General features: G+C 51.2%; 1 protein-coding gene across 2 annotated transcripts in view; it reads left to right on the top strand.

The window, feature by feature from the left end:
• Positions 1-224: 224 nt before the first annotated feature.
• Positions 225-25,134, top strand: part of XYLT1 (xylosyltransferase 1) — a 303,249-nt gene continuing 278,339 nt past the window's right edge. The window contains exon 1 of one of the 2 annotated variants that reach the window (XM_041749083.1): positions 225-684. In XM_041749083.1, coding sequence (XP_041605017.1) covers positions 331-684 — 354 coding nt within the window. In that variant the 5' untranslated portion in view covers positions 225-330. Of the gene's footprint in view, positions 685-711; positions 1,102-25,134 lie in introns of those variants that run through there. The other variant, XM_041749084.1, reaches the window with a different exon arrangement.

Below are 25,134 nucleotides of genomic sequence, written 5' to 3'. Positions count from 1 at the left end.
CGGCTCCCCGCCTCCCGCCTTCCCCTCCTCCCGGTGACGTCCGGGTCCCTGCCCGTCTGAAAACTCCGCGCCGCGGCGGTGGAGGCGGCGGCGGCGGCGGCGGCGGCGGCGGAGGAGGAGGAGGAGCAGCGGCGAGCCGAGGCGGCGGCGGAGGAGGCGGCGGCGGAGGCGGCCCGAGCGCGAGCGCGAGCCCGAGCCCGAGCCCGAGCCGAGCGGCGGCCGGCGGCCGGGGAGCCGGGGAGCCGGGGAGCCGGGGAGCCGGGGAGCCGGGGGCGGCCCGGAGCCCCCGCCCGGGGTCCCCGCGCCCCGCTCGCCCGCCGCGCTCCGAAGATGGTGGCGGCGCCGTGCGCCCGGAGGCTGGCCCGGCGCTCGCACTCGGCGCTGCTCGCGGCGCTCACGGTGCTGCTGCTGCAGACGCTGGTCGTGTGGAATTTCAGCAGCCTCGACTCCGGGGCCGGGGAGCGGCGCGGGGGCGCGGCGGCCGGCGGCGCCGAGCGACCGCCCCCGGCCCCGGCCCCGGCCCCGCGCCGCGAGCGCCGGGACCTGCCCGCCGGGCCGGCTGCAGCCCGAGGCGGCGGCGGAGGACGGGGGCCCCCGGCGCGGGCGCGGGCGCGGGCGGGCGGCCCCGGAGAGCCCCGGGCGCAGCAGCCGGCCGGCCGGGGGGCGCTGCCCGCGCGCGCGCTGGTAAGATGCCCTGTCGGCGGGGGGGGGCGCGGGAGGCCGGGGCGGGGGCAGCGCCCGGGGATGGGGGGCGCGCCCCGTGCCGAGTGCGAGGGCCGCCCCGGGGCCCGGGGAAGTTCCCTCCGGAGGAGGCGCCCTGGGGCCACGGTCCCCGGTCCCGGCACTTGCTGGGCCCGACTTGCGCTGTGCGCGTGGGCGTCGGTGCCTCGCTCCCGCCGAGTGCGCGGTCGGTGCCCGGTGCCCGGGGTCCTCGGCCGCTGCCCCCGGCCGGTGCGCACAGCACCTTTGGGGGCCTCGCCGAGCTGAGTGCCGACCACTGCGTCCCCTGCTTGCCGCCTCCCTGGCTTTTCCTGGCCCGAGATGGGGTCCGGGATCGCCGTCGCACACCCCCGGCCCCTCCCTGCAGCGGGGCTCAGGCAGGTCGGTCCCCCCGTCTGCCGCCTCTAAGCTCGTCCCCTCCCGGTGCCCCTCTGACCTGGGTCGCCCGGCTGTGCCCGTCGGTGTGAGGGGTGGCCCCTTCCCCTAGGTGGCTGTCCCTGGCTCTCCGTCTTGCGCGGAGCCCATTAATGTCACCAGCTCTGTCTGACCACATCCTCACGACTTCGGCTCCTGTGCGTTTTCTTTGCCTTCCTTGGCTGTGAACAGCCTGAGCTCTGAAACTGGTTTTTCTGCAGATCTTCGGGGGCCATCTGGGTGTCTTCCCATCCTGTCCCCAACTTCTCCAGGGGTGCCCTTCCCATCTCCTCTGGGCTGCCTTGCTGAGCCCGCTGAGCTAGGACGCGGAGGACAGGAGGTCAGAGTCCCCATCTCTGGGCCAGGCTCTCTGCGCCCTGTGGGCGTGCGTGTCTGCCTTAAGGAATAACGTCGTGCGGTGTGTCCGTCTGTGTCTTTCTCATGCCATTCGCCTGCGAGGATTCTCCTAGCCCTTGGGGGACATCAGATGCTAGGGGTTACTTTCAGGATCCTTAGACACTGAATGCATGTCTGTGGTGTTTCTCGCTCTGGGAGCCCTCACTGAACACTGCCTTCAGACACAGCGTGATGCTTTTTGATCTGTTAAACTTCTTTGGAATCAGCGGCGACGACCCTCTTAGCCAGAGTGTGGCTTTTTGTGCCTGTGGGCTGAGCCAGCCCCAGGAGGTGATGTGACGGCATTTCACATCCCTGGCTTGTCTGTGTGGGTAGCAGGTAGACGTCTTTCCCTTGTTTGTGGGGAGGAGAGTGGAGTGAGATTGCTGACGGAGAACCAGAACATTCCCAATGTCCTGTGGCCTTTTATTTACAGAGAAGCGTTCTCCCAGACACAGCCTTTGAACTCCCGGGGTGAATTGTGATGTGTTTGGGCAGAAATGCAATTAGAGGTTCTTTCTGGATTTGGAGCCCTACTGGGAGGTAGGGCGCGAGGGGGTTCCGGACACGCACTGCTGGCCCAGAGTGGGAAAATGTAGGGTGAACATGGGGGCGCGGGGCTTCCTGTATCCTTTGTGTCTGGGGTTCAGACAGGCACCAGGAAGGTGTCTTTGGGTGCAGAGACCACCTGTTGAAATAAGTGGAAAGGAGGAGGGAGGCCTGGATTTCTTCCTGAGTCCTTGACCTGTTGTGTATTCCGTCCACACCCCGTCTGTGTGTGCCTTAGTTCGGTGTCATGTTCTCTCACCTCCCGGCTCCGCCACAGGGAGGTTTGCAGTTGGGAAGGGAGGTGGGAGCATGCCATTACCTCTCTGCATTCCTTGTGGAATGCCAGTCCCAGCAGCAGAGTCGCACTGCTTGCTGAAACTCTGCTTTCATCTGCAGGTTTAATTACTGTCCCTCTACTCACATCTCCCCAGGTATCAATTTCTTTGCCCTCTGTCATAGACATACATGTGAGGGTTTTTTTCATCCTCCACCCTTCCCTGTGGGTGGCTACCTCGCTGTCGTGAACTGTCATCTCTCCTGGATTTGTGTTTAATTTTTTCTGCTTGTCTGTCCCCGCTCTTTCACCTGCCCCACGTCTACCCCCATGCCCTGCTAGATCCTGAAATCACAGTGCAGACGTGCTAGAGGGATCTGGGGGTCTGTCCTCCTCTGGCTGTGCCCACCCAGCCCCTGCCCTTCCATGAAGCTCAAGGAGACCAGAAGGGGGCAGGCTGTTCTCAAAGTCCAGCGACGCCTGAGCTTGGGTGTAGGCTAGGAGCGGACTAGCTCTTTTCCAAAGCCACTAAGGCCCTTTGCAACATGTGGTTTGCCTGCAGACCCCGCCGGGGCTGCTAGCGGGAATGTCTTAGAGATGGATTCAGGAGTGGGACGTTAAAAAAAGAGAAAAATCCCTGTGATTTTCCAGATGGCTCTCTTAAAGAGCTGGTGAGACACGTGCTTGGGACATGATGCTTCATCTCTGTGCTCTCTTGAGGGTGGGGTTCGGGTGGGACAGAGCAGGTGCTTGTTCTTCTTATAGGCAGAGGGAATCTGCGGCTGGGTGCTGGTGGTGCTGGTGGTGTAGGTGGCTGTGTCCCGGAGTGTCAGGCAGGCGTTGTGTCTAGAGCATTTTCTAAACAAGACCTTGCTGCTTCCTTGAACTCACTGTCCCAGAGCTCCTTGCTCGCCACCCTTTTATGTCTGGGGAGCTGTGCCCCAGTGGAAGGACCTGATTGTATTTTCGGTGCATTTTAAGAAGCCGAGAAGAAACACGCAGTTTCTCAAGCAGAGTCAGAGACGGCATGAGGATGGTGACAGGATGGGCATATCTATGAAAGATTTGCCAGCTCCTGTTTCTCTCCGCCTCTTCCAAAGCTCTTAGATATTAGAATTACCGGGTGGATTGCTGCAGAGTTGTGGCTCGAGTCCTTCACTGGGTCTCCAGTAAGCTGTGGATTTGACTGTCATCTCATAATTTAAGAAACAGATGGGCTCACTTTTAAAGGGTGGGAACACACTGGGGAGAGTGTCAAAAAGATCACATTCTGGGTTCTGGATAGATTGGGGACAAATGAAAGAAAGCCGTGTGTGTTAACGTAAGGAACGGGTAATTTCTCTCCCTTCAACTCTGGTGATTCTCTTGAAGTCGTCGTGTTATTCCTTGTGCCCTTAGAGAAACTGCTACCCAGTGAGTTTCATTCAAGGAACCAAATCTTTAATTGCCCTTCCACACACGTGCACCTGTAATGTAAAAATGGGGTTTCTGTATCGTCTGACCCCTTGGAAATGTAGATTTTTTTTTTTTTTTGGCAGAAATTCCTCATGCTTCACATTACTCAGATAACTCAGGACTTTTTCAGATGTCGGCAGTGACTTTGAAATATTGGTTCACTGTATCCAGATCACCTCTGGTTCTAACAGCCTGAGAGGTGTGGCTTCTCTTTCTATCCAAATGCTTTGAGGCCAGAGAGAACAGAGGGTATTTTATTGATGGTAGGAGGTTTTTTTTTTTCCCCCACACTCTCAGTGGGGTTTTATTTTGCCTGAGCAATGCATTACACTTTGTATACAGAAATATGCATCACTGAACAATATTTATCTTACTGCAAATGTTGTCATCTGCTTAATCATATACTGGAAAATGTTAAATAGAACAGATAAATAAAGGAGAAATTATTAGACACATAAGTATAGGTATGTAATTGTACACATACCTTTGCTTTCCTTCCAGTCTTGTCACACTCTAGACATTCTCTCTGGTTTATCAGGCTTTCTTCTTAATCTTGTAAAAGTTTGTATGACAAAAAATACTTGCTGTTTTGCAAACAAGAAGCCACGGTGTTAGTCCCTGTTTGCTGGAGATTGTCCCAACTTTGATCCATGTCTTAACAGGAAAGGAAATTTGGTGTTTTGAGCTGGGTAGATATCTGACATGGTGTGTGTGTGTGTGTGTGTGTGTGTGTGTGTGTGTGTGTGTGTGTCTCCCCAGAAAACAGAATATCCTTGAGGATATTTCTGTAGTCAGGAGCTGCCCTCTCACCCAGAGCTATTTATGATCAGTAGGACCATAAATCTGCATGCAGAAAGACAAAAATGCATGGTGCCAACATAATCGGCCTGCATAGGGTACGTGGCTCGAGGGCTGGTTTTCTGTCTGGCTCTTGGTGAATACTGCCCTAAGACTTGTCACTTAGGAGAACTTCTCGCTCTTGTTTTCTTTGCATTTCCTCCATTTCTGTGGACCCTGGTCCCCATTTACCAGAACCAAGAAGAAAATACGTTGGGGAAAACTAAAAGCAAAATATAAACTCAACCTCAACGAAACCCGAGTTCAGAGGAAAAGGTGTGGGAGCAGGAGAAAAAGTTGTACATAGGAAATGTGTGCTAGGCCCAGCACCCAGGAAAGAGACCATTAAGTGTCCCTGAGTCGACACATCTGGGTTGAAATGGGGCTCTGCTCCCCATTTCATGACCCTCCATGACCTTGGGCTAATCATTCTGCTTTACTCCTCCATGACCTTGGGCTAATCATTCTGCCACCCTCCATGACCTTGGGCTAATCATTCTGCTTTACTCCTCTGAAAATCCGGGCTACCTCCTAGGGTCATGTGAGGATGAAATGTATTAAAACATGTGAACTGATCGGGGCCTGGCACATGAACATGCTCAAATGTGAGCTGTTGTTCTTACAAAGAAAGTCTTAGTATGTTTGAAAATAAGCAATTTTTTGCAATTATTCATTTTCCCATGGAAAGTCGGGTTTGAGTGAAATCCAAGGCAGCAGAGTGCATCCAACGCTTGTGTGTGTGCCAGCCCTGGAGCAAGATGGAATGTGGTAGAGGGAGGAGCACTAATATTTATTGAGTGCCAGCTGTATGCCAGGCATCCTTTAGCTGTTTTGCATACATCATGTTATTAAAATGCTCACACACACACGTGAAACAAAACATAACAAAACAAAACAAAACAAAACAAACCCAGGATGGAAGGAGGTGCTATCCAACTCCTACAAAAGTTAAACTAAGGACACCTGGCTAGAAGTTGCTGGTCTTTTGAGTGCTGATCACGTGGCTGGGAAAATGAGGACTTTGCAGATACTGTCTGCAAATCTTTACTGTCTCAGCGAATCTCCCCAGCTGTGTGGGATAGGACTCTTGCTGTCCCCATTTCACAGATGAGGAACAGGCCCAGAGAGGCAAAGCCGCTCGCTCGCTGGGAGTAGCAGAGCTGGGATTCAGACCTACCTCTGTCTGCCTTACTCTAGTCGACCCGCAGGTTTCTGAGCACCTTGTGGGTGCAGTTCTTTGAAAAAACTCCAAATGCAGCCAGACTAGTCTTGAAAGTCTTTATGCCACTTTGCTTACTTCTTACTGCAGATTTCCAGAAATGTGCCAACCCTGGAAAAGGAGCAGATATGTAGTTTTTATTGAATCAGACCCCTAAATAATGACACAAATAGGGAGTCATAATAACAGTAATGAGTCTCTGTATAGCAGTTATAACGTGCCAGGCACTGTTTGAAGCCGTCCTTCTGTATTAACTCATTTATTCCCTCAGCGAACGTGTTTTCTGGTTGCAACAGCCAACAGTCCCGGTGCTTACGATAACCAGGCCCTGTGCTGGGTGCGTTACAAACATTAACTCATTTAGACATCACGCTGCAGAGGAAACTGAGGCAGAGGGAGGCATTTAATCAACTTTCTCAGGGTTCACAGTTGTAAATGGCAGAGCCAGGATTTAAACCCGAGCAGTCCTGGCTCTTCACTGCTCTGCTCTACATCCTCCGTCTTATAAACAGCTTGCGAAGGTGCCTAACCTTAGAACCGCAGAGCCCACTTAAGGAGGCACACAGGTAGTTGATGCGGGCATGATGCCCAGCCCCGAGCACGGGATTTTATGGCCCTGGAATGGAAGGCATCACCCTATAGCGAAATACGGAGCGTCTGAACTTAGGGTTGAACTTGAACTGCTGAGTTGGCCGGAAGAAGGAGTTTTGAATTCAGCTCTCTCGAACCAGGAGAGGAAGGAAGAAGGGTGCTATGCAAGGTTCCTTGGCCAGTGGAAACAACCTTTCCTTCATCCTTCCTGGCTGTCCACCCACCCAGTTAAACACTGCTCTGTGGTTCTCTCCGGAGGAGCCCATGAGCTGCCCCTGGGAGCCTGGGTGAAGCAGGGAGGTATCTCTAAGAACACGTGGGCCGATTGTCTTGTGGGCACTTCCTTCCGTCTGCAACAGAAAGAAACTACCCGTTTGCCCGCAGATACTCATCAGGTTGTGCCCCCTGACCCCTGTGGTTAGGGCTGCCTCCTCCCCCACTGGAAGGCAGAGGTGTTGAAAAGAGGGCGGCGGACGGGCGTCACCTTAACCGGCTCAACACTGATGAGCTGGGAGCCTGGCATTGTCAGTATCAGGGGCTGGGAGCCCAGACATGCAGCCAGGTGGGGAAGAGGGAGCACCCAGGGGCATTTCTTGAGTCTCTTTTGGAGGAGGATCTCCCCCTCCAGGGGCCCCCTGTGGGCAGTGCCATGGATTTGGTCCTTCACTGGCCTGCTTTGTCCCAGCCACATGACTGCTGGCTTATCTGGATATCTAATCCAGGCTAATGTGTCTGCAGATGCTAACGACTAGCATTTCTCCTCCCTAGGAATCCTTTGCTGTAATCCCTGGCCATGAGAAACCCTGATGGAGCCTGAAGGAGTCAGGCCTACGGGGTGGAGAGATGGATGCAAAGGTCCCTTACCCATGGGGCGCAGATATTGTGACTGTAATGCTAACAAGGAGGAGGATGAGGGGGATTTCTCTTCTTTGAAAGTTTCAGGGAAGTCTTCAAGGAAGATGCTGTAGGAAGGTGTGATCTTACGAATTCTTATAACATGCTTCAAGTTAAAGGCTAGGCTAGTCTCATCTCTGTTTTACTGATTTTACTGATTACGAATAACAAAAACTAAGGCAAGAAGGTGGATAAAGGTTGAACAGCTGTGAATTAATAGGGATTGAAGGTCGGTGATGACTCCACACACTGCGTTCTTAGTCTCTTTCCAATTGAGTAAGTCCCTTGTGCCTTCCTCCCCTCTCATCTGTCCACTCATAAGTGCGCATGTGTGTCCATCCATCCATCCGCCCAACTATCTATACATGTGTGTGTGTCCATCCATGTGTATGTCCATCCATCCATCCACCCATCATCCATCCATCCATCCATCCATCCATCCGTCTACCATCTACCCATCCTCCACTCCAGCCGTGAGAGCACACCAGGCACTGTGCCCAGCACTGGCATTACCTTCATGATGTGCTCTCTGCCCTCAGGAGGAACAGTCCAGCAGGTGAAGGGTAGGGCCATTGCTGATAATCAGAGAGGTTCCTTTCACATCCCAGCTTGATTCACTGCCAGTCTCACTTCCCCAGGGTGGCCTCTTAGACACAAGAGGAAGGGGTCCTCTGGACAGGTTGGGGGCCAGGAATAGAGTGATTCAGGGGCCTGGAAGCCCTCAAGTCTCCCAGCACACCCCAAACTGCCAGACATGAGGTCTAGACTGCTCCACCCAGGAGGCTCAAGCTCTTCTTAGGGCTTAATAAGGAGCCTGGAGATGAGCAGTGAGCTGCCTGAGGTTTGCAAGGGGAGCAGGTGGTTGGATGCTGCCGAGCCCAGGAGGCATGTCACATGATGTGTAGGGGCGGGGAGGGGGCAGTTATCTGATATTTGGAGTTCACAGCCCAACTATGCGTTCATACCTGTGTGACCCGGATGCGTCCCTTCACCTCTGAGGGGTTCAGTTTCCTCATCTGCACTGTAGGAAGGCACCTGCCTAGAAGGGCCTGGTGATGAGCCCCAGCTCTGGCCCACAGTCAGGGCTCCTGATTTCCTTCCTGATGATAGATGTTTGCAAGAGAGGCCCTCAGATTCATGGCCCGTGGGTGGGTTTTGTTTGGCCCACACTGTATGTTAAAATAAAAGGGCAAGAAACTTAAGGATTAAGATTATTGGCATGCCTTTAAAAAGTCACAAGGTCTGAAAGCACTGGGCCCCCATTCTTGGCTTGTTTTTCTGACTGGCCCAGGGTGGGAGGGGCTGTCCCGAGACCTTCCAGATTCTTGAGACACCCCTCTCCCCCTGACCAGGGTCTTTTCTTTCCCCTGTGATACCTAACTGGCCTCTTTAAACTGCTGAATTTGCAGCTTCTGTTTGGAAGATCTGTGTGTGCACTGTGATGAGCTAAAAATAAGTGTCTGTGGTCACCTTTCAATTATCCCCATGTGGTTTATTCACAGCACTTATTTACCTCGACTGCTTTTGCTTCCCCTGGGCATGATGGAGGTTTCCTTTCCCTCCTTCACTGCTGGTGTGTACCCAGAAGATGCAAATTCTTACAAGGATCAGACAGACCATTGTGAAGGCCATGTCCTCAACAAAAATAGAGTCATGCACTCTACAGTTTGGTTAACGGTTTCCCTTTTGGTGGGCATGCGGGGAACGTACTGTTCTGAATTGTCTGGCTTCTACCTGGTGTGCTTCCCCCAGCCCTGCCCCACAATAACATGGGTTGGGATGTTGAGAGTCCCCAGAGGTCTGGTTGGAAGGTGGAAGGTGGAACATTCTAGAGCACTGTGGCATGGATTCCGAGGCTGTCAGGGACAAGCCGTCACTCTCACCTTTTTGTGCCTTTTTGGCACTTCTTTGAGATGATGCTTATAAGCCCAGCAGCCCAACTGCCCTCATTGGGTTGTGAGGATCTAATTCAATGAACAGATGAGAAGGTGCTTTATAATCCCTGGGGGACAAGGAGCAAGTAAATGGGTGAAATCACTAGAGCTTTCCCACCCACCCATCCATCTGGGCATTAATTCAAGAAGTAGTGCTTGAGGGGCTGCCGTGTGCTGGACAGTGTGCAGAGTATGTGGGGAGGACAGACATGCCCCTGCCTTCATGGATTTCATGGTTTCGGGGCAAGAAGACCCCTAAGTAAAGAGAAACAAGAAAAAATTTAAAAATCAGATTGTTACAGGTACAGCCGTGGAAGCAGTTGGGGAGCCTGAGAGAAAATGAGAGGCTGTGGGTGAGAGTTTTGGAAGGGTGAAGTGGATTAATTTTATTTATTTTTGGTTGATGGACACTTTTGCCAAAGTAGGTCCAGACCCAGGAGCCCCATGCTATGGTTTGCATTGCTAACGCTGATAACGCTGGTGATTAAAGCTTTTAATAGCGTTTCTGTTCATCTCTCTGCAAAATCGATTCAGTTCTGAAATTTGAGGTATATTCTTTTAGATGCTTTTTTTTTAAAATGTGCTACATAAACAAAAGTGCACATTATTCTAAATGTATGGCTCAGCAGAATTTCACAAACTGAACACACCCAAGGAACCCAGACCCAGACCACAAATCAGGGCCTCTACAACATCCCAGATGCACACCGCCCCTGCTTGGTGGGTGAACATTTTCAAAAATTGTGATACTAATTGTCCTTTACATGTGTATTCAGGAAAATATATAAATATGACCATTCTATCGAAACGATAACTTTGAGGCTCTTATTGCTTAGCCTGTGAGTGAAGTGGCATTTAAGTGAGAGAAGTTGGTTAATGTAATGAACATGCATGAGTAATAATACCAAGCCCTCATTCTAGTCCTAATTCTGGCCTTGGTTTGTATGGTGAATGATGAGGGGGTGCCAGAACGACTAAACTTTGGGAAGCGTATGATTCACCAGTTTGGAGATACTCCCACTCCTCTGGTAAACAGCTGTGCCATTTTGTTCCGACGTCGGAGTGGAGAGGATTTCAGTCGGACACTAGGAAGAACCGTGTTCTGGGTCTCTCTGAGTGGAAGTCCCCGTTGTGGGCCTTCTCCGATGGGCTCAGTAGCTGTCTATGTCGCTCCGACGGTGACGGGGCCCCTCTGGCCCGTCTTCTAGACTTGGGTCTGGACCCTTCATGTGCATCTCTTGGATTGATGCTGAGTGTTCGCTTCATGGAGACTGTGCCTGTGAGTCCCCCATGTGTTACATGTGGAATTAACTATGATGAATGAGTTCCCAGATGGGCCTATAATGACTCTGTTAACTTAACCCCGAATCAAGACTCTCCTGTTCAGAACCTGGGTAAACAGAACCGCATGGCAACCCCAACAGCGATTCAAAAGGGCAGTGGAGACAGCTAATCATTTTATAATGAGCAAGGAGACAAGCAATAAAAACAGAGCCCAAGGACAGCATGATAATTTCGCAACGTCTTAGCGCTCAACCAGGCTCACGTTAATAAAATAAACAAATGTTTTGGTAGTGGAGAGCTAATGTATACGTTATTTAAGGGTAGTATTAAAACCAGATTAGATGGATCAAGTAATCCAGGGGTTACCTCATTAAGCATCCTCTCTTTGGGGATGTGGGAAAGTAGTTCTCTTTCTGTGTTTCGTCTTTCCTTGTGAAATGGGGCTTTATTAATTAGAGATGTAATGGGAAATCTTTTTTTTTTTTTCCCTCCAGACTAGTGGCTGTTTTCTGTTTACTTTTTAATGTAGGACCATGCTTTGCAGATGTTCTCTTTGAAATAAAAGCCTATTCATTGTCTTTCTCTCTCTCTTTTATCCCCAGCTCAGAAGGGGCAGCTGTTATAAAAGACACAAACAGAGAACCCCATTTGCTTGTCATCAGGCGGTTACAGAAGATTCTATTCCTGATGTAAAATACTCTCATTACCTGCTTTTCCCCTTAGTCCTATTCAGGAATAGTCTCAGAATTGTTCCATCTGATTCCCTCTTGTTTAGAAGACAAAGTGTTGGCAGTGACCAGGCTAGAGGAGGTGATGTGGAGGCGGGGTGCCTTCGGAGGAAACGGCCGGGTTCGCAAGTGGGCATGGCCTGGGTTCACTCTCCTTAGGTCGAGGGCTTGACTACTGGCTTGGCTTCCTTTTTGGGTGAAAATCACATGGACCAAACAGTCTGTCGGGAGAGGGAGCAACTGATATGAACCCCCAACGAAAGCAGACATGAGAATGGGGTGAGGGAGCAAACCCAGCTCCGGTCTGGGCTGCAGCTGAAGTAATGGCAGCCCTGAGTCCTCTTCCTTCTTCTTTTGTTTAAAAAGTTTAAATCACTGGCCAACATCTAAAGATCAGTGATTTTGAGTAGAAACTGAATGTGGAGCTCCTATTTAAAACGTGGAAATTCTGGGGGTGCCTGTGTGGCTCAGGGTTTTAAGTGTCCGACTCTTGATTTTGGCTCAGGTGGTAAGCTCAGGGTTGTAGGATTGAGCCCCGTGCTGGGCTCCACGCTGAGTGTGAAGCCTGCTTAAGAGGCTCTCTCTTGGGACCCCTGGGTGGCTCAGTGGTTGAGTGTCTGCCTTGGGCTCGGGTCGTGATCCCAGGGTCCTGGGATCGAGTCCTACATCAGACTTCCCGCGGGGAGCCTGCTTCTCCCTCTGCCTGTGTCTCTGCCTCTCTCTCTGTGTCTCTCATGAATAGTAAGTAAATACAGTCTTTAAAAAAAAAAAAAAAAAAGATGCTTTCTCTTTCCCTCTTCCTCAGCCCCTTCCTCCCTCCCTCTCTCTCTCTCAAAAAAAAAAGGAAGAAAGAAAGGAGAGAAATTAGTTGAAATTCTAGACTTCATTCCCAGAGAAGTAGACATTTATGGGAGGGGAGATGGGGCTGTCCCTCTACATAGGGCGCCGCTCCCCAGCTTGCCCTGGAACCCGCCCATCAGCATTGCCTATTTGTGTTACATGAAAGACTGCTGTTAGGATACAAATACACAGCGCTCAAAATAATGAGTAATTAGTAATTGCTATTATGTATTACATGCTCCCTGGGTGCCAGGCACTGTGCTAGGCAGCACCTCTGGACTATCTCCCTGAATCATTTACAACGACTTGATGACATCATCAAGTCACATCATCCTCATTCACAGATGGGGACCCCAAGGCCCGGAGTGAAGAACTGCCCCCAAGTCATTTACAACGACTTGATGACATCATCCCCATTCACAGATGGGGACCCCGAAACTCGGAGTGAAGAACTGCCCCCCAGTCACAGAGCAGTACACTTGCAGTGTGAGCAGGGAACCCACGCGCACGCATCATGCAGAATGTCTTCGCAGAGCACTTCTGGTGAGCAGTTCTTCAGAATGGCTCTGCGAGAGGGTTGGCACTGTTTGTGTGCCCATTGCATGGATGGAAGCATCAAGGCCCAGCTGTGGGTGGGGTACCCTACATCACCACCTCCAAGTAAAGTGTGAAAGGTGACTTTCCATCTGGCCGCGGTGGGTGTCAGGCCACCAAGGTTCCTGCCAATCCTGGCACATGGAGCAGGGCAGGGTGGTGGCCTCCATCCCCCACCTACAGTCTTCGAGCAGTGAAGGAGCATCTACAGGGTAGGATGGTGAGAAATTGCTGATTTGTGTTAAAATAATAATTACAGCGATAATTACAAGCACGGGTTTCAGTGAGACCTAGCTGCTGGCGGTGAAGGCACAACGAACTGCATATTCCCTTAGAATGGAGGGGAAGCTGGGCTTGGCCTCTCTCCTTTGTGCGGGTCCAGCACGGGCTTTGCTGCAGGTTGAAGGCCACGTGTTTTGCCAGATGCTGTTTACATTAACGGGATTGCTGGCAGGTTACCACGCGAGGAGGAGCAGGGAATCAGGTGGATGGTGTCTTTTCCCCACAACCCCTAAAGGAGATAGCCTGCCTGGAATCCGAGGGGGCCCCTGCCCTTAAACCATGGAACCCACCAGACCTCTTAGAAGCAAATGTGATAGCGCCTAGAGGAATGGGGATTCAGATCTGCCCCTGGTTAAATACTCTAGCATTGGCTGCTACCCGGCCTTAGTGAAGGACCCCCAGCTAATTCAGTCAGGTGGCCGCGATTCCCTTTACACTTCTGTTTTTGAAGCCGACCGAAGAGGCCTGTCCTGATTTTTAACAACTTGCTAAGTTTCTCTTGGAATAAAACATATGCAACAAAAAGGCGCACAAATCATCAATGCACAGCTCCACCAGTGGCCGTGCTCACGTAAACCAGGACCCAGATCCAGAGCCCAGAACCTGACCGCTCGCTGCACCTCCACGCCCCGCCAAGATCATTTTCTTTCCTACTTCCAGTTCCCACATCTCCAGAGGCAACCTTTATCATGACTTCTGGCCCCAGAGGTTACTTCTGCTTCTTTTTGCTTTTCTTTTTAGAAACAGAAACACGCGATCTGGATAGCTTTGTGCCTGGTTTGTTTGGCTTAGCATTATGTGAGATTAGATGATGTGAGATTGTATCAGAAGTTGGCGAACTACAGCCCTTGGGCCAGATCCGGGTTGCCAGTTTTTTCATGGCCTGTGGGCTGAGAATGGGTTTCACATTTTTAAGTGGGTGGGGGGAAAAATAAATCAAAAGAAGAATGACGTTTCATGGCATGTGAAAAGTATAGGAAATCTAAATTTCAGGGCGCATAAATAAAACTTTATTGGAACACATCCATGTCCAATTCATTTACATACTGGCTGTGGCTGCTTTTTGCCCTTGAATGGAGGAATTGAGTAGTTTGGACAAAGACCATGTGGCTCACGAAGCCCAAGATCTTTACTATCTGGCCCTTCACAACACATTTCTGCTGACCCCGTGTCTATAGCCTGTCGTGTGTGTTTGTAATTGCTCATTCATCCTCAGGTCGGGTTGCGTTGTGGAATGTACCACAATTTACATATCCATAGTGTTTATGGGCCTTTGGGGAGTTCCCAGTTTTGGGCAGAGCACTGCCGTGAGCATTTTTGTGCAGGTCTTTCACTAAACAAAGATGTTTGGTAAACATTTCTGTTAGGTGAACATACCTAGGAGGAATTGGTTTAAGCACTTTTTTTTTGGTTTTTTTTTTTTTTTGGTTTTGTTTTTAATGGGTTGATTTTGAGAAACGTATTTTCATTTGGAGGTCTTACTTTTCCTGCTTGATGATACTTGCCTGTGTTGAGACTCAGGATCACGGCCTACTTTCCAAAAAAGTAATTAATCTTGCGAAAGAGAGAGGGTCAGTAGAACCCGCAGTTCATTAAGGGGTCTGCTGTTCTTCCAGCTTAGAACTTTCAAGGATATTGGGAACCTGCGTGACGTTAACTGCTTGAGCTTGCTTTTGGCAGTGGTGCCGTCATTTCGTTTCTTATGCCGAAGCCGTATCGTTCAAATGACTCTTATCTTTATGTGGCAAAACAGGTCTTGCTGAATTAGGCGAGTTTTTCCGATGTCACTCTCTTCTTTGATTGACTTCCGTTTATCTGTCACTGCTCTGGTTTCCTTGCTGGGAAGCAGATGAATACAGCTCTACATCCCCAATCAGATCTCAAGCCTCCAGTAGCATGTGTCATCTCTCATTGAAACACTGCGCTGAGATGTCCCTTCAGGGACTGCCTGAGTCGTATGTGGTCACAGCCACGGAGCCGAGATCCCCCACCCCCACCCCCCAGGGGAGCTGCCTTCCTCTGCCACTGGCACTGTTGAGCACATGGGTCCTGCGTCCGCTCCTGCTTGCTAGGCCCTCCACCATGCGCTGCCCCACTTTTGCAGGCAGAGCTACTCCCAGGGCTGGGAGAGAAAGTCAGGATTCCCCGGGATCCACCCGTCTCAGGTTTGCTTGGCACTGCCTGAAAAATGACTTAATATTCTTTCTGGAGCTTGCTTGAAAGAGCCCGGTCAGCTTCCTGCTCCGGCCAGCACGCTCTTAGGAGCCTGCCTGCTGGTTGTGCCCTGTCCAATCAATAGGCTTCATCAGGAAGGTCACCACGGAAGACTTTTCAGCTGCTGTTTTAAGATTCCTTTGAGAAGAAAGTTGGACTGAGTGGCAGAGGGGTCAGTGGCATTGAAACCTGTTCTCTGGTGTAATTTATTGTTTATATCTGACTCCGTCACTGGCAGTCTCAGATATAGTCTTTAAAATGGGGCTGCAGTGCCATTGTATGATTCCTGGCTGTGGAATTCCTAGATTGGAGCAACTTAATCCTTAAATTCTGGCAGTTTTGGGTTTCCCACCAAGTGAATGGTTCATTAATTGACCTTCTTTACCAAGGTAGGGGTGTACGTGTGTGTGTGTGTGTGGTGTGTGTGGTGTGTGTGTGTGTGTGTGTGTGTGTGTCTGTGTCTGAGCCTGAGTATATGTTTATTCTAGGGAATGGTCTTTTTTTTTTTTTAAGATTTTGTTTATTTACTCATGAGAGACACACAGAAAGAGAGAGAGAGAGAGAGAGAGAGAGAGAGAGAGAGGCAGCAACATAGGCAGAGGGAGAAGCAGGCTCCATGCAGGGAGCCCGACACGGGACTCCATCCTGGTATTCCGGAATCATGCCCTGAGCCGAAGGCAGACGTTTTAACCACTGAGCCACCCAGGTGTCCCTGGTCTTTTCTTTTTTAAAGACTGTTGCCAAATATGCTAAGATGCCCTAATTAAAATTCATAATTAATTTGTCTCAAAAGAAACATAATAGTTTTTAAAAGTAGAAATCTTTTGGGCCTCATTCATATAATAATATTTATTTAAAATTAGCCTCTCAAAGGCAATCATTTAGAAATGTATACAAATAGACATCTTCTAAGTAATAAATCAGAGAAGAAACCAAACCTGGAATTTCTGATCATAGGGTTTTTAATGAAAATGAGATTCCTTCATATCAAAACCTATGGGATGAGGCTAACACTGGGCCCAGAGGAAAATTTATAGCCCCTTTTCTTTTCCTTTCCTTTCTTTTATTTTTTTCTTTTCTTTTCGAGAGAGTGCACATGCCTGTGCATGTAAGCTGAGGCAGTAGGACAGGGGAGAGACAGAGGTGGAGGCGGGGGAGAGAGAGAATATGTTCAGCAGGATCACACTTAGTGCAGAACCCCACTCGGGGCTCAATCTCATGACCCTGAGATCATGACCTAGAGCCAAAATCAAGAGTCAGATGCTTTACCGACTGAGCCACCCAAGCCACCCCTATAGCCTATTTTAAAAGAACTTTAGCTTTTGACATTAAATGTGAAAGATTAAAATGATTACCACAGGAGTCCACTTTTTATTTTATTATTATTTTTTTTAATCATTGAGAAAAAAAACGAAAGAAAGTAGGAAAGGGCCATAAATGAGAATAAAAACCGAAATTCATGAAACATGACAGAAGTGCGGAGGCGTTGCACCATGAGATCCTCTAACGACTCACTGGCACAGAACATTAGTCTGGTTCCTCCTGGGGTTTGAGTCTGGGAATAGACTGTGGGTTCCTCATGCCCAGTGGTTGCACAACGCTTCTGTTGAGGCTGGTTGAGCGAAGGAAGCAGTTGGGGGCCAGAGGAGTCCCTGCAGTCTTGTGTTGTCTGGGCTGGTGGGTGAGATGTCATCTCCTGAGGCCGAGCAAACCTTACATTCTGTTTTCCTACTGAGCTCCTTCCTCGTGAATGATAAGGCCGCCAGGCCATTGTGTTGTCCTGCAGAATCCAGTGACTGTCCTACCGGTTCCTGGTGACCTCAGGTTTGATGCCTGCCCGGTCTCGGAAAGCCAGCCTTCTCCTCGTCCTGGAGTTACCTGCTGGGGTTGGGGAAGGGTCCCTGGGCAGACGGGCAAGAGGCATCTATCTCACTAAGCACGGAGCTGGCTACCCTCCAGCAGACGGGGTGCCAGCCTTGTTAGCTGGGGGTTTACTTTGGTGACCACTCAGCAACGCGCATCGGCAGTCTCCCAGGCGTCCTGCGCCAGACTTTTCCATGAGTACATAGCTGTACGGGTTCGCCCAGGGCGTCTTCCTGTACTTAACTTATTCATCCCACAAACACTACCGAGGGCCTGCTGTATGCCAGGCACTATGCTAGGAGCAGTGAGTAAAACGGGGACCCTGCCCACCTGTAGCTCATGTCCTGGCAGAGGCGACCATGCGTCACAGAGGGGAAGGGCTCATCAAGGCAGGCTTTCCCGAGGAGGTGACATTTAAGCAAAAACAAGTAGAAGGTGGTTGGGCATGGACTGGAGGAAGGGCGAGGGGGACAGAGTGTGACATTTGTGAGCAAGAGCAGGATCGTCCACCGGGGACAGGCGAGCCGGGGCCAGTGGTAGCTTGCAGGCCCCTGTATGGTGTTCTGGGACCAGGGTCCCCTGCAGCTCCATTCTTGCATCCCTTAACGCCGGTTCCCTAACACCTAAAAACATCGACTGGGTTAGACATTGGGTGATTTGGAGCTGGAACACCAGCAGATGGGAAAAGTTGACTGTTGACTGTCTCAGCGGAGCTCCTCTGTGGTTGTGGCCTCCCCACCTCCAGCAGAAAACCTCCCTCTGTTTGCCACCTGCCCCTCTAGAATGATGTCCCTTTCTCTCCCCCGACCTCCATGTCAGGACTCATCTGGCCTGGGTCCCGTTCTCCAGCCGTTGGATTGACAGTGGCGTCTTGCACCTGCCCAACCTGGTGGCATCCACCCCCAGAGGTGGCAGAGAGACAGGACTGCTGGCCCTGGGCCTGGTGGCAGCGTCTACACACCACAAAGGCTATGCCGTGCTGAGATCACTTGCACCCTTTCCAAAGCAGATCTGGACTTCAGGAGTCAGGACAGCTGGGCACCAGCCCCTGCATTGCCTCTTCTTTGTGTGGCTTTGGGCGGCCTGTCAGGGCCTCTCTCTTCCCATCTTTAAAATGGACATTTCTAGGTGGTCCCTTATGATCCCTAATTTTAGGTCTTTCGTGGTCTTCTGTGCCCAAGTAATACATACCTTTCCTCCTCTTTCCTCCTTCCACCTGTGACCTGCACCCTTCAGAGAGAGCTGCCGGGAGCCTTATGCACCTGCTCTGTGTGTACAGGTGTGGTTGTGTGCAGAAAAGGGCCTTATCCCCCCTAGAATCCACCCCCTTCTGCCTAATGATGAACTCCGGTCTCTTATGACCTTATTGGCGTTCCCCATTACCTTCATGATTGTTCTCTGGCCCTAACTCCATCAGGGTGACACCGCCCCCCCCCCCCCCCCCGTGCTAGAATGGTGAATGGCACATAGTAGTTGCTCAGTAAACGTTTTCATTTCCTTCGGAAATCACAGGAAAGATCAGATGATGAGACGCTCTCAAAGCCAGAGCTATGGAGCCCTGCTTTAAAATGAGATTGTGAGAGCCAGAGCCCAAAGATTTCTCTAGAACTTGTCACATGGTTTCTTCCCTGCTCCCCACCCATACTGACAGCACCTTAAAATTCACTGTGTGTGGTTGGTACCTGACACAGAGGCCCGCGGATGAGGATGCTGATGATGACGCATGGTGATTATGATAAATAATAGCAGGTACCATTTATGAATCACTGACCACGTGCCAGGCACTTTCCTTTTAATGCTTCCCTGTGGTGCAAGCATTGTTGAAGTCACTGTTTTGTGGATGGAGGAATGGGGCATGGAGAGGGGAAGTGACTCCCCCAAGGCTGCACAGCTGGTAAGAGGGGGATCTGCATTCTAACCCACGCAGGTTGTCACAGAGCCCATGCTCTTAACCACCCCGTGTTCCCTATAAAGTGATTGTGAATTGGCTGGAACCAGGTGGACGGGGACAAGTGGGGGGTGGGGGAGATCGGCTCTCCCAGCCTCTGGCCCTGCCCCCATCCTCCTGCCCCCTTCGGGCTCTCTCATCCTCCAAGCCCACGGACGGGGCAGATGAGAGGCTGAGTGCTGCGGTCTAGCCTGGACCCAGGCCGGGGCTGCACACTGCCCCTGGCCCTTGGCATGCCAGCCAGGCCGCGCAGATGCGGCGGGGGAGCACGGAGGAGAGGCACCAGCACCTCATCCCAGGGCGAAGCAGATGTGCTCTCCGGGCTCAGGAGCCATTCTCTGGGCGTGTGTGAGTGTGAGCAGGGACACGGCGTGATGTTTGTATGCCGCTCCCCGACACATGTCCCTGTTTGTCTCAGCTAAGGGGTGCAATACAATGGACCAGGTGAGCCTGTGGATTTTTTTTTTTAAGAAATTATTTATTTATTTTAGAAAGAGCACATACGAGCAGAGGGAGAGGAACAGGGAGGGGGAAAATATCTCGAGCAGACTTGGGGCTGAGCACAGAGCCTGATGCGAGGCTCCATCCTACAACCCGGAGATCATGACCTGAGCCAAAATCGAGAGTCAGATGCTTAACAGACTGAGCCACCCCCGGCGCCCCAGGAGGTGGATTCTCATGCTGGGCTGCCTGAGTTGAGATCCCGGCTCTGTCACTTACCAGCTGTGTGAGTTGAGGCAAGCTGGGCGAAGTCTCCATGCCTCAGTTTCTTCATCTGTAAAACGAGGGAGTCATGGGGTCTACCTCAGAGGGCCATGAGATGATACAGGTAGTTCACTTAGCACAGGGCCTGGGCACACATTAAACACATAAAGTGCTTGCTAGTGTTGTTACTTTTAATGTTTATAGGAAGAGGAGGAGCTGGTTCTCCTTCCTCCCTCTCTCCCAGGTGGAAGGGGACAGGATCCTGTTCCCAGTCAGCTGGGCGTGACTGTGGCCTTGAACCAGTCATGTGACTTCTTCGTACCCACTTTCTCATCGAAAATTAAGGTGGGGATTTTAATAATGATCTTAATTAACCTCATTTTAAGATGCATATTTTTCCTACTTAGCAAATAGTATTTCTAATACCCAGGATGAATTCTATCAATTGGTGTGTACATTTCCTTAATGTTTCCTCACACACCCCATTGCCCCCAGACTGCGAGAGGAAATCCGCGATGCCTCTGGCGAGGGCAGGCTGTTAGAAGAGGCTGGATGTTTGTGATGCAGCCAGCTGGGCACTTAGTGTTTTTACATGCACTGTCTTATGTGATCCTTACCACAGCCCTGGGGCGGCGGCGGGGGTGGGGGGCAAGTACTGTTACTCTCCCATTTTACAGATGTGGAAGCTGAGGCATAGAGAGAGCAAAGGCGGCCTGCGTCGAATCAGGCCTGTTCAGCCGGCAGAGCTAGCGCTCGACCCGTCATGGGTCTGATGTCAGAACCCGAGGGTCTTTCCGAGGCATCAGGTCGCATCCCTTCTTCTCCCCAGGATGTGAGAACATGTTCCTAAAGACAGCCTCAAGTGTTTTGGAGGGGAAAAAGAAAAAAAGCTAATGGTGGTCTTAATGGCTCATAAACCCTGCCAAGTAGCAAGCAAGTTCTTGACCGTGAACTTGGCAGGGTGATACCATGTCCTGGAGACCCTCACAAGTCATGCTTTCTAGAGAACACAATGTTTTCAGAGCCCGGAGCATTTTATAAAATAACGTGGGATTCATCCCAGAGCCTGGCACAGGGTCTGGAATTCTTGAGCTCTGTTTTCCAGTTGGATTAAACTGAGGTCAGACGTTCTGCTCCAGAAGCCCGAAGTGAGTCACGCAGCCCCTGGCCCTCGGGACCCTCCCGGGCTCTCGGCACCCCGGGCCCTTCCAACCCCACCTCTCCGCTCCGGGTCCAGGTGGGTTGAGGTTGGCGGGCTCTGGGGGTCTCCGGGGGGAAGGGAGGAAATGAACAGCGGGCGGCCTGACAGCTTAGAGCAGGACTGTTGGGCCGAGTCCAGAAATTATCTTGCTAACAGTGACAGTCTATGAGTTTGTGGGAAGCGAGGTCGTGAATAATTGATTGCTGCCAACTGAGTTGTGGAAACCATTTTCAGAAATCCCGATCTGCAGGCTCGCCGAGGGAGGGAGGGGACAAGGGTGAGGGCTCCCTCATCCTTCGAGGCCAGGCGACATTCGAGGCTCCTCCTTGTCTGCTCAGTGAGCTTGGCCACGGCTTCTGGACTTGGGGGAGACACTGGCTGTGCTGAGCCCGGCAGAGGGCCCAAGGAGGGTGGGCGGGGAGGACCGGCCTTGGTTCTCACTGGGCTGGTCACACCCAGGGGTGGCTGGGCCTCCCTCCGGAGCATTGCAATTTCAGAGCAACCCCTTGGGTCTCTAGAAGGGTTCCATGGGAATGGAGGCTTTGGGGCCCTCTCTGTCCACCTGACCAGCTGTAGAGCCAGGAGCGGCCGTGGGGGGAGCACCGTGCTTTCTGAGCTTGACATTTTGGGGCCCGTGTCACTCACCTCATTTCTAGAGAGGCAGTGTCACCTCATCATTGGAAACTAAGGGTGTGAGTCCTGGAACCCCTTACTGTTTGTATGAGCTTGGACTGGACGTACTATCTCTTCCTGCCTGTAAAGTGGGGATGACAGTGGTCCCTGCTTCAAAAGCTTATTGTAAGAATTAAATACGTTTGTTTTTAGGGGGGCCTAGGTGGCTCAGTCAGTTGAGTGTCTGACTCTTGATTTTGGCTCAGGTCTTGATCTCAGGGTCGTGGGATCAAGCCCTGCATCAGGCTCTGCACTGAACGTGGAGCCCACTTGAGATTCTCTCTCTCCCCCTCCCCCTGCCCATCCCCCAAATAGCGTGTGCCCTCGCTCTCTCTCTTAAAAAAAAAAAAAAAGCAAAACTTACTTTTAAACGGGAAAATGAATATGTTCATTTGTATTATATTCATATGTGAATATGTTCAGATTAAAAGAAACTGCCACTTTGATGTCATCTGGTCCCTTTAATAGCCCTATGGGGAAGGCAGGATGAGAACAGATGCACAGATGAGGTGATACAGGCAGAAGAAGAGTTTCCGTGTTGTCCCAGAAGCCACACCACTGGTTTAAAGAGGGGCCCACCCTCTTTAGTGGAAAGGCCTGGGTTCAAGTCCTGGTGCCATCACAGAGCAGCTGTGAGACTCTGGCCAACGCCGCTGGCCTCAAGTACCAGGTAGGATGATAACATCACCTCCTACATTGAGCAGCGCAAACACTGATGATCATTCATCTGTTCAGGAAACACCGAGTGCCTCGCACCTGCCAGGTACTAAGAGCTAGAAATAGATCTGTGAACAAAACAGTGTCCCCCCCCCCCCGCCAGCCCTGTGGCATTAGCATTGGAGAGGGGGAAGGCAGATAATAAATAATAAACGTCTTAGTAAATACATGAACAAACAATTCTAGGGCAGATTTCGGCAAACGTTTTCTGTAAAGGGCCAGACAGTGAATGTATTAGGCTTCATGGGGCCATATAGTCCCTGTGGCAACGATTCCACTCTGTCCTTGGAGCATGAAAGCAGCCAGCGACGGATGGCCTATCTGTGTTCCAGTAAAACTTTACTTACGAAAGCAGCACACTATGACCCCTGAACTAAATCTGGCCCCCTGCCTGCTTGTCCCTTATCCCCCAGCCTGCCCCTGGACCCCCCGTGTCCCTGACCCCGTGTTTCTTTCCTCCCTGAGGGAATCAGGGGCCCGTAGCTCATAGTCAGATGCGTATAGATCCAGGAGAAGCCTTCTGGCACCTTCTCTACCTCCTCAGACCTGTAAGAAGGCCTTGCTCAACTCTACCATATAGCTAAACCTTATGGGGAGACTTTAATAGATGGAGAATGAGTGCTTTCCAGCCTTCTTGTTGGGAAGCGGAGGGTGGATGAACCTGATCGAAGGAGGAGGAAAGATGGTGGGGACCATGAAAAGCCCAGGATGGGAACGAAAGAGAGGCCTCTGTCCTTCTTGTGGGTTTTCAGTCTGGTCTGGTGGACACTATCTGCTTTTAGGCTGTTACATGGTGCCTTGATGTGTTAGAGAAAAGGGCTCACTCCAGGTAGAGGCATGGCTCGTCCCTAAAACAGTGTTTATGCATAAGAGAGGTGTTGCTCCCTCTGAAGAGAACAGCCCTGAACTATGGAGCATGGCTAGATTACTCCCTCACTGGGAACTATGTGCAGTGCCCAACCTGCACAGCTGTACATGATGGCCTTGTGTAGGGCATCACCTGTATTCAATAACAGGTGATCACTTGCCTCTCTCACTTCTAACCCTAAGGAGCTATTCCAGGTCTCTCATATGTGTGGGTGCTCACCTACCAAATCCTCTCTGGGATTCGGATCAGGCTCCCAGGCATCCCTCGAGAGCCTAGCATTGTATAAGACATCACCATGAGGTCCGGCGCCTGTCAGAGAGCTGTCTTCCCACTAGTGTCCAAACTTCCTAAGAGTCCCCCCTCTTTATCCTGTTAGGAATAAACACCGTTTTCTTAGCTCCCTTCAGCTGCCGAATTGTGCCTTGGAGAACAAGCATTTGTGTTTCCTCGGAAAAGGCTCCAAAGGGAGATGAATAAACAAACTGTAAACAGCTGTTTCTCCTTTGGTGACAGGATTCAGACAATAGACCCTCGGAGGGTATTAATCAGCTGCCTTTTCTGCAGCAACTTTGCATCCCGGGGCTGCTGAGGAGTCTCCATGCTGGGTGTGACTTGCCGAACAAGCAAGGAGGAGCGTCTGGACAGTCCCTGTGCTGGCCTCGTGGCAGCCACCACCCCAGCACAGCCCCACGCGGACCGGTGCTCTTTCCAAACAGATGTCCGCGCAGCTGTTGGGAAGGCTTCCAGCTTTCCTTGCTGGCAACCTCTTGGGAGAGATCCTTAGGTGGGAAAGTGGCCTCCAGCTGACTCCCCTTCCTGTGGTCACCTCTTTTCTTTGGAAATGGACAGCATGCATTCAAACACCACCCGACAAGTATTTATGGACACCCGCTATATGGGCCAGGCACTATGTGAGGTTCTTGGGCCAAGTCAGTGACCAGCATTTAATTCAAGAGGTATTTACTGAGTACCTACTGGATGCAGGCACAGTTTGAGATTCTTGGGATACACCTGTGAACATTTGCAAACAGCAATCCTTCCTTCATCTATTCTTTCAACTCCTAGTTTCAGAAGTATTTACTGAGCATCTACTATGTGCCAGGTCCTGTCCTAGGAACTTGAAGTGAAATGAGGAACAAGATGGACAAGGTCTCTACATTGTGTCCCGGAGGAGGCCAGGCCATCCATCAGAGATGTATAAATAGGATCAGTTCGGGAAGCAGTGAGTGCGCTTGTGCAAGCAGAAGAGACGCAGGTGCTGGGGGGTGATGGCCACGGCGTGGGGCTGGCTTGGCCGGGTGATGAGGGAGGCCTCTCCAGGGAGGGTCACGCAGGCACACCTGAACTTGGGGAGGAATCAGCTGTGAGACCACTTGAGTAAACAGGCTTCCAGGCAGAGGGCGCAGCAGGTGCGGAGAATGGACCAAGTTTGGGATTTCAAAAAGGACTGAAGCCCCGTGTGCGAGGGCACAGTAAGGTAGGGGAGTGTGGCTGAGAAGTGAGGGACAGGAAAGGGCGGAGGGGCTTGGTTGCATGGACCTTGGAAACCGGCCCTTGGGATTCAGATTTCATACAAAATGAATAGGAAATCCTCATGGAGCTTAAGGTAGGGAAATGATGGGCACTGAGCTTTTAAAACAATCCCCCTGGTCTAGACATGATGACAAATGCTGTGTGGTTTTCTGGCTTGGGTCCTGGAACAGCAGAAGTCATTGGTGGAAAAAATGGTGAAATCCAAAGAAAGCCTGCAGTTTAGGGTCTCCGTGAATGGGGTTGCGCCAGCGTTGATGTCTTGGTGTGGCCCGATGAGCTACGGTGCGGCGGGGTGTGGACGTGAGAAGCTGGGCGAAGGGCATGCGGCCTCTGCACTGGCTTTGTGACTTTCCCACAAATCTGAAATTATTTCAGAACAGAAAGTATTCTTTTAAACATCCA

This window comes from Vulpes lagopus, chromosome 3 (genome assembly GCF_018345385.1).
Source record: "Vulpes lagopus strain Blue_001 chromosome 3, ASM1834538v1, whole genome shotgun sequence".
Taxonomy (NCBI): domain Eukaryota; kingdom Metazoa; phylum Chordata; class Mammalia; order Carnivora; family Canidae; genus Vulpes; species Vulpes lagopus.
This window is presented reverse-complemented; position numbering and strand designations above follow the sequence as displayed.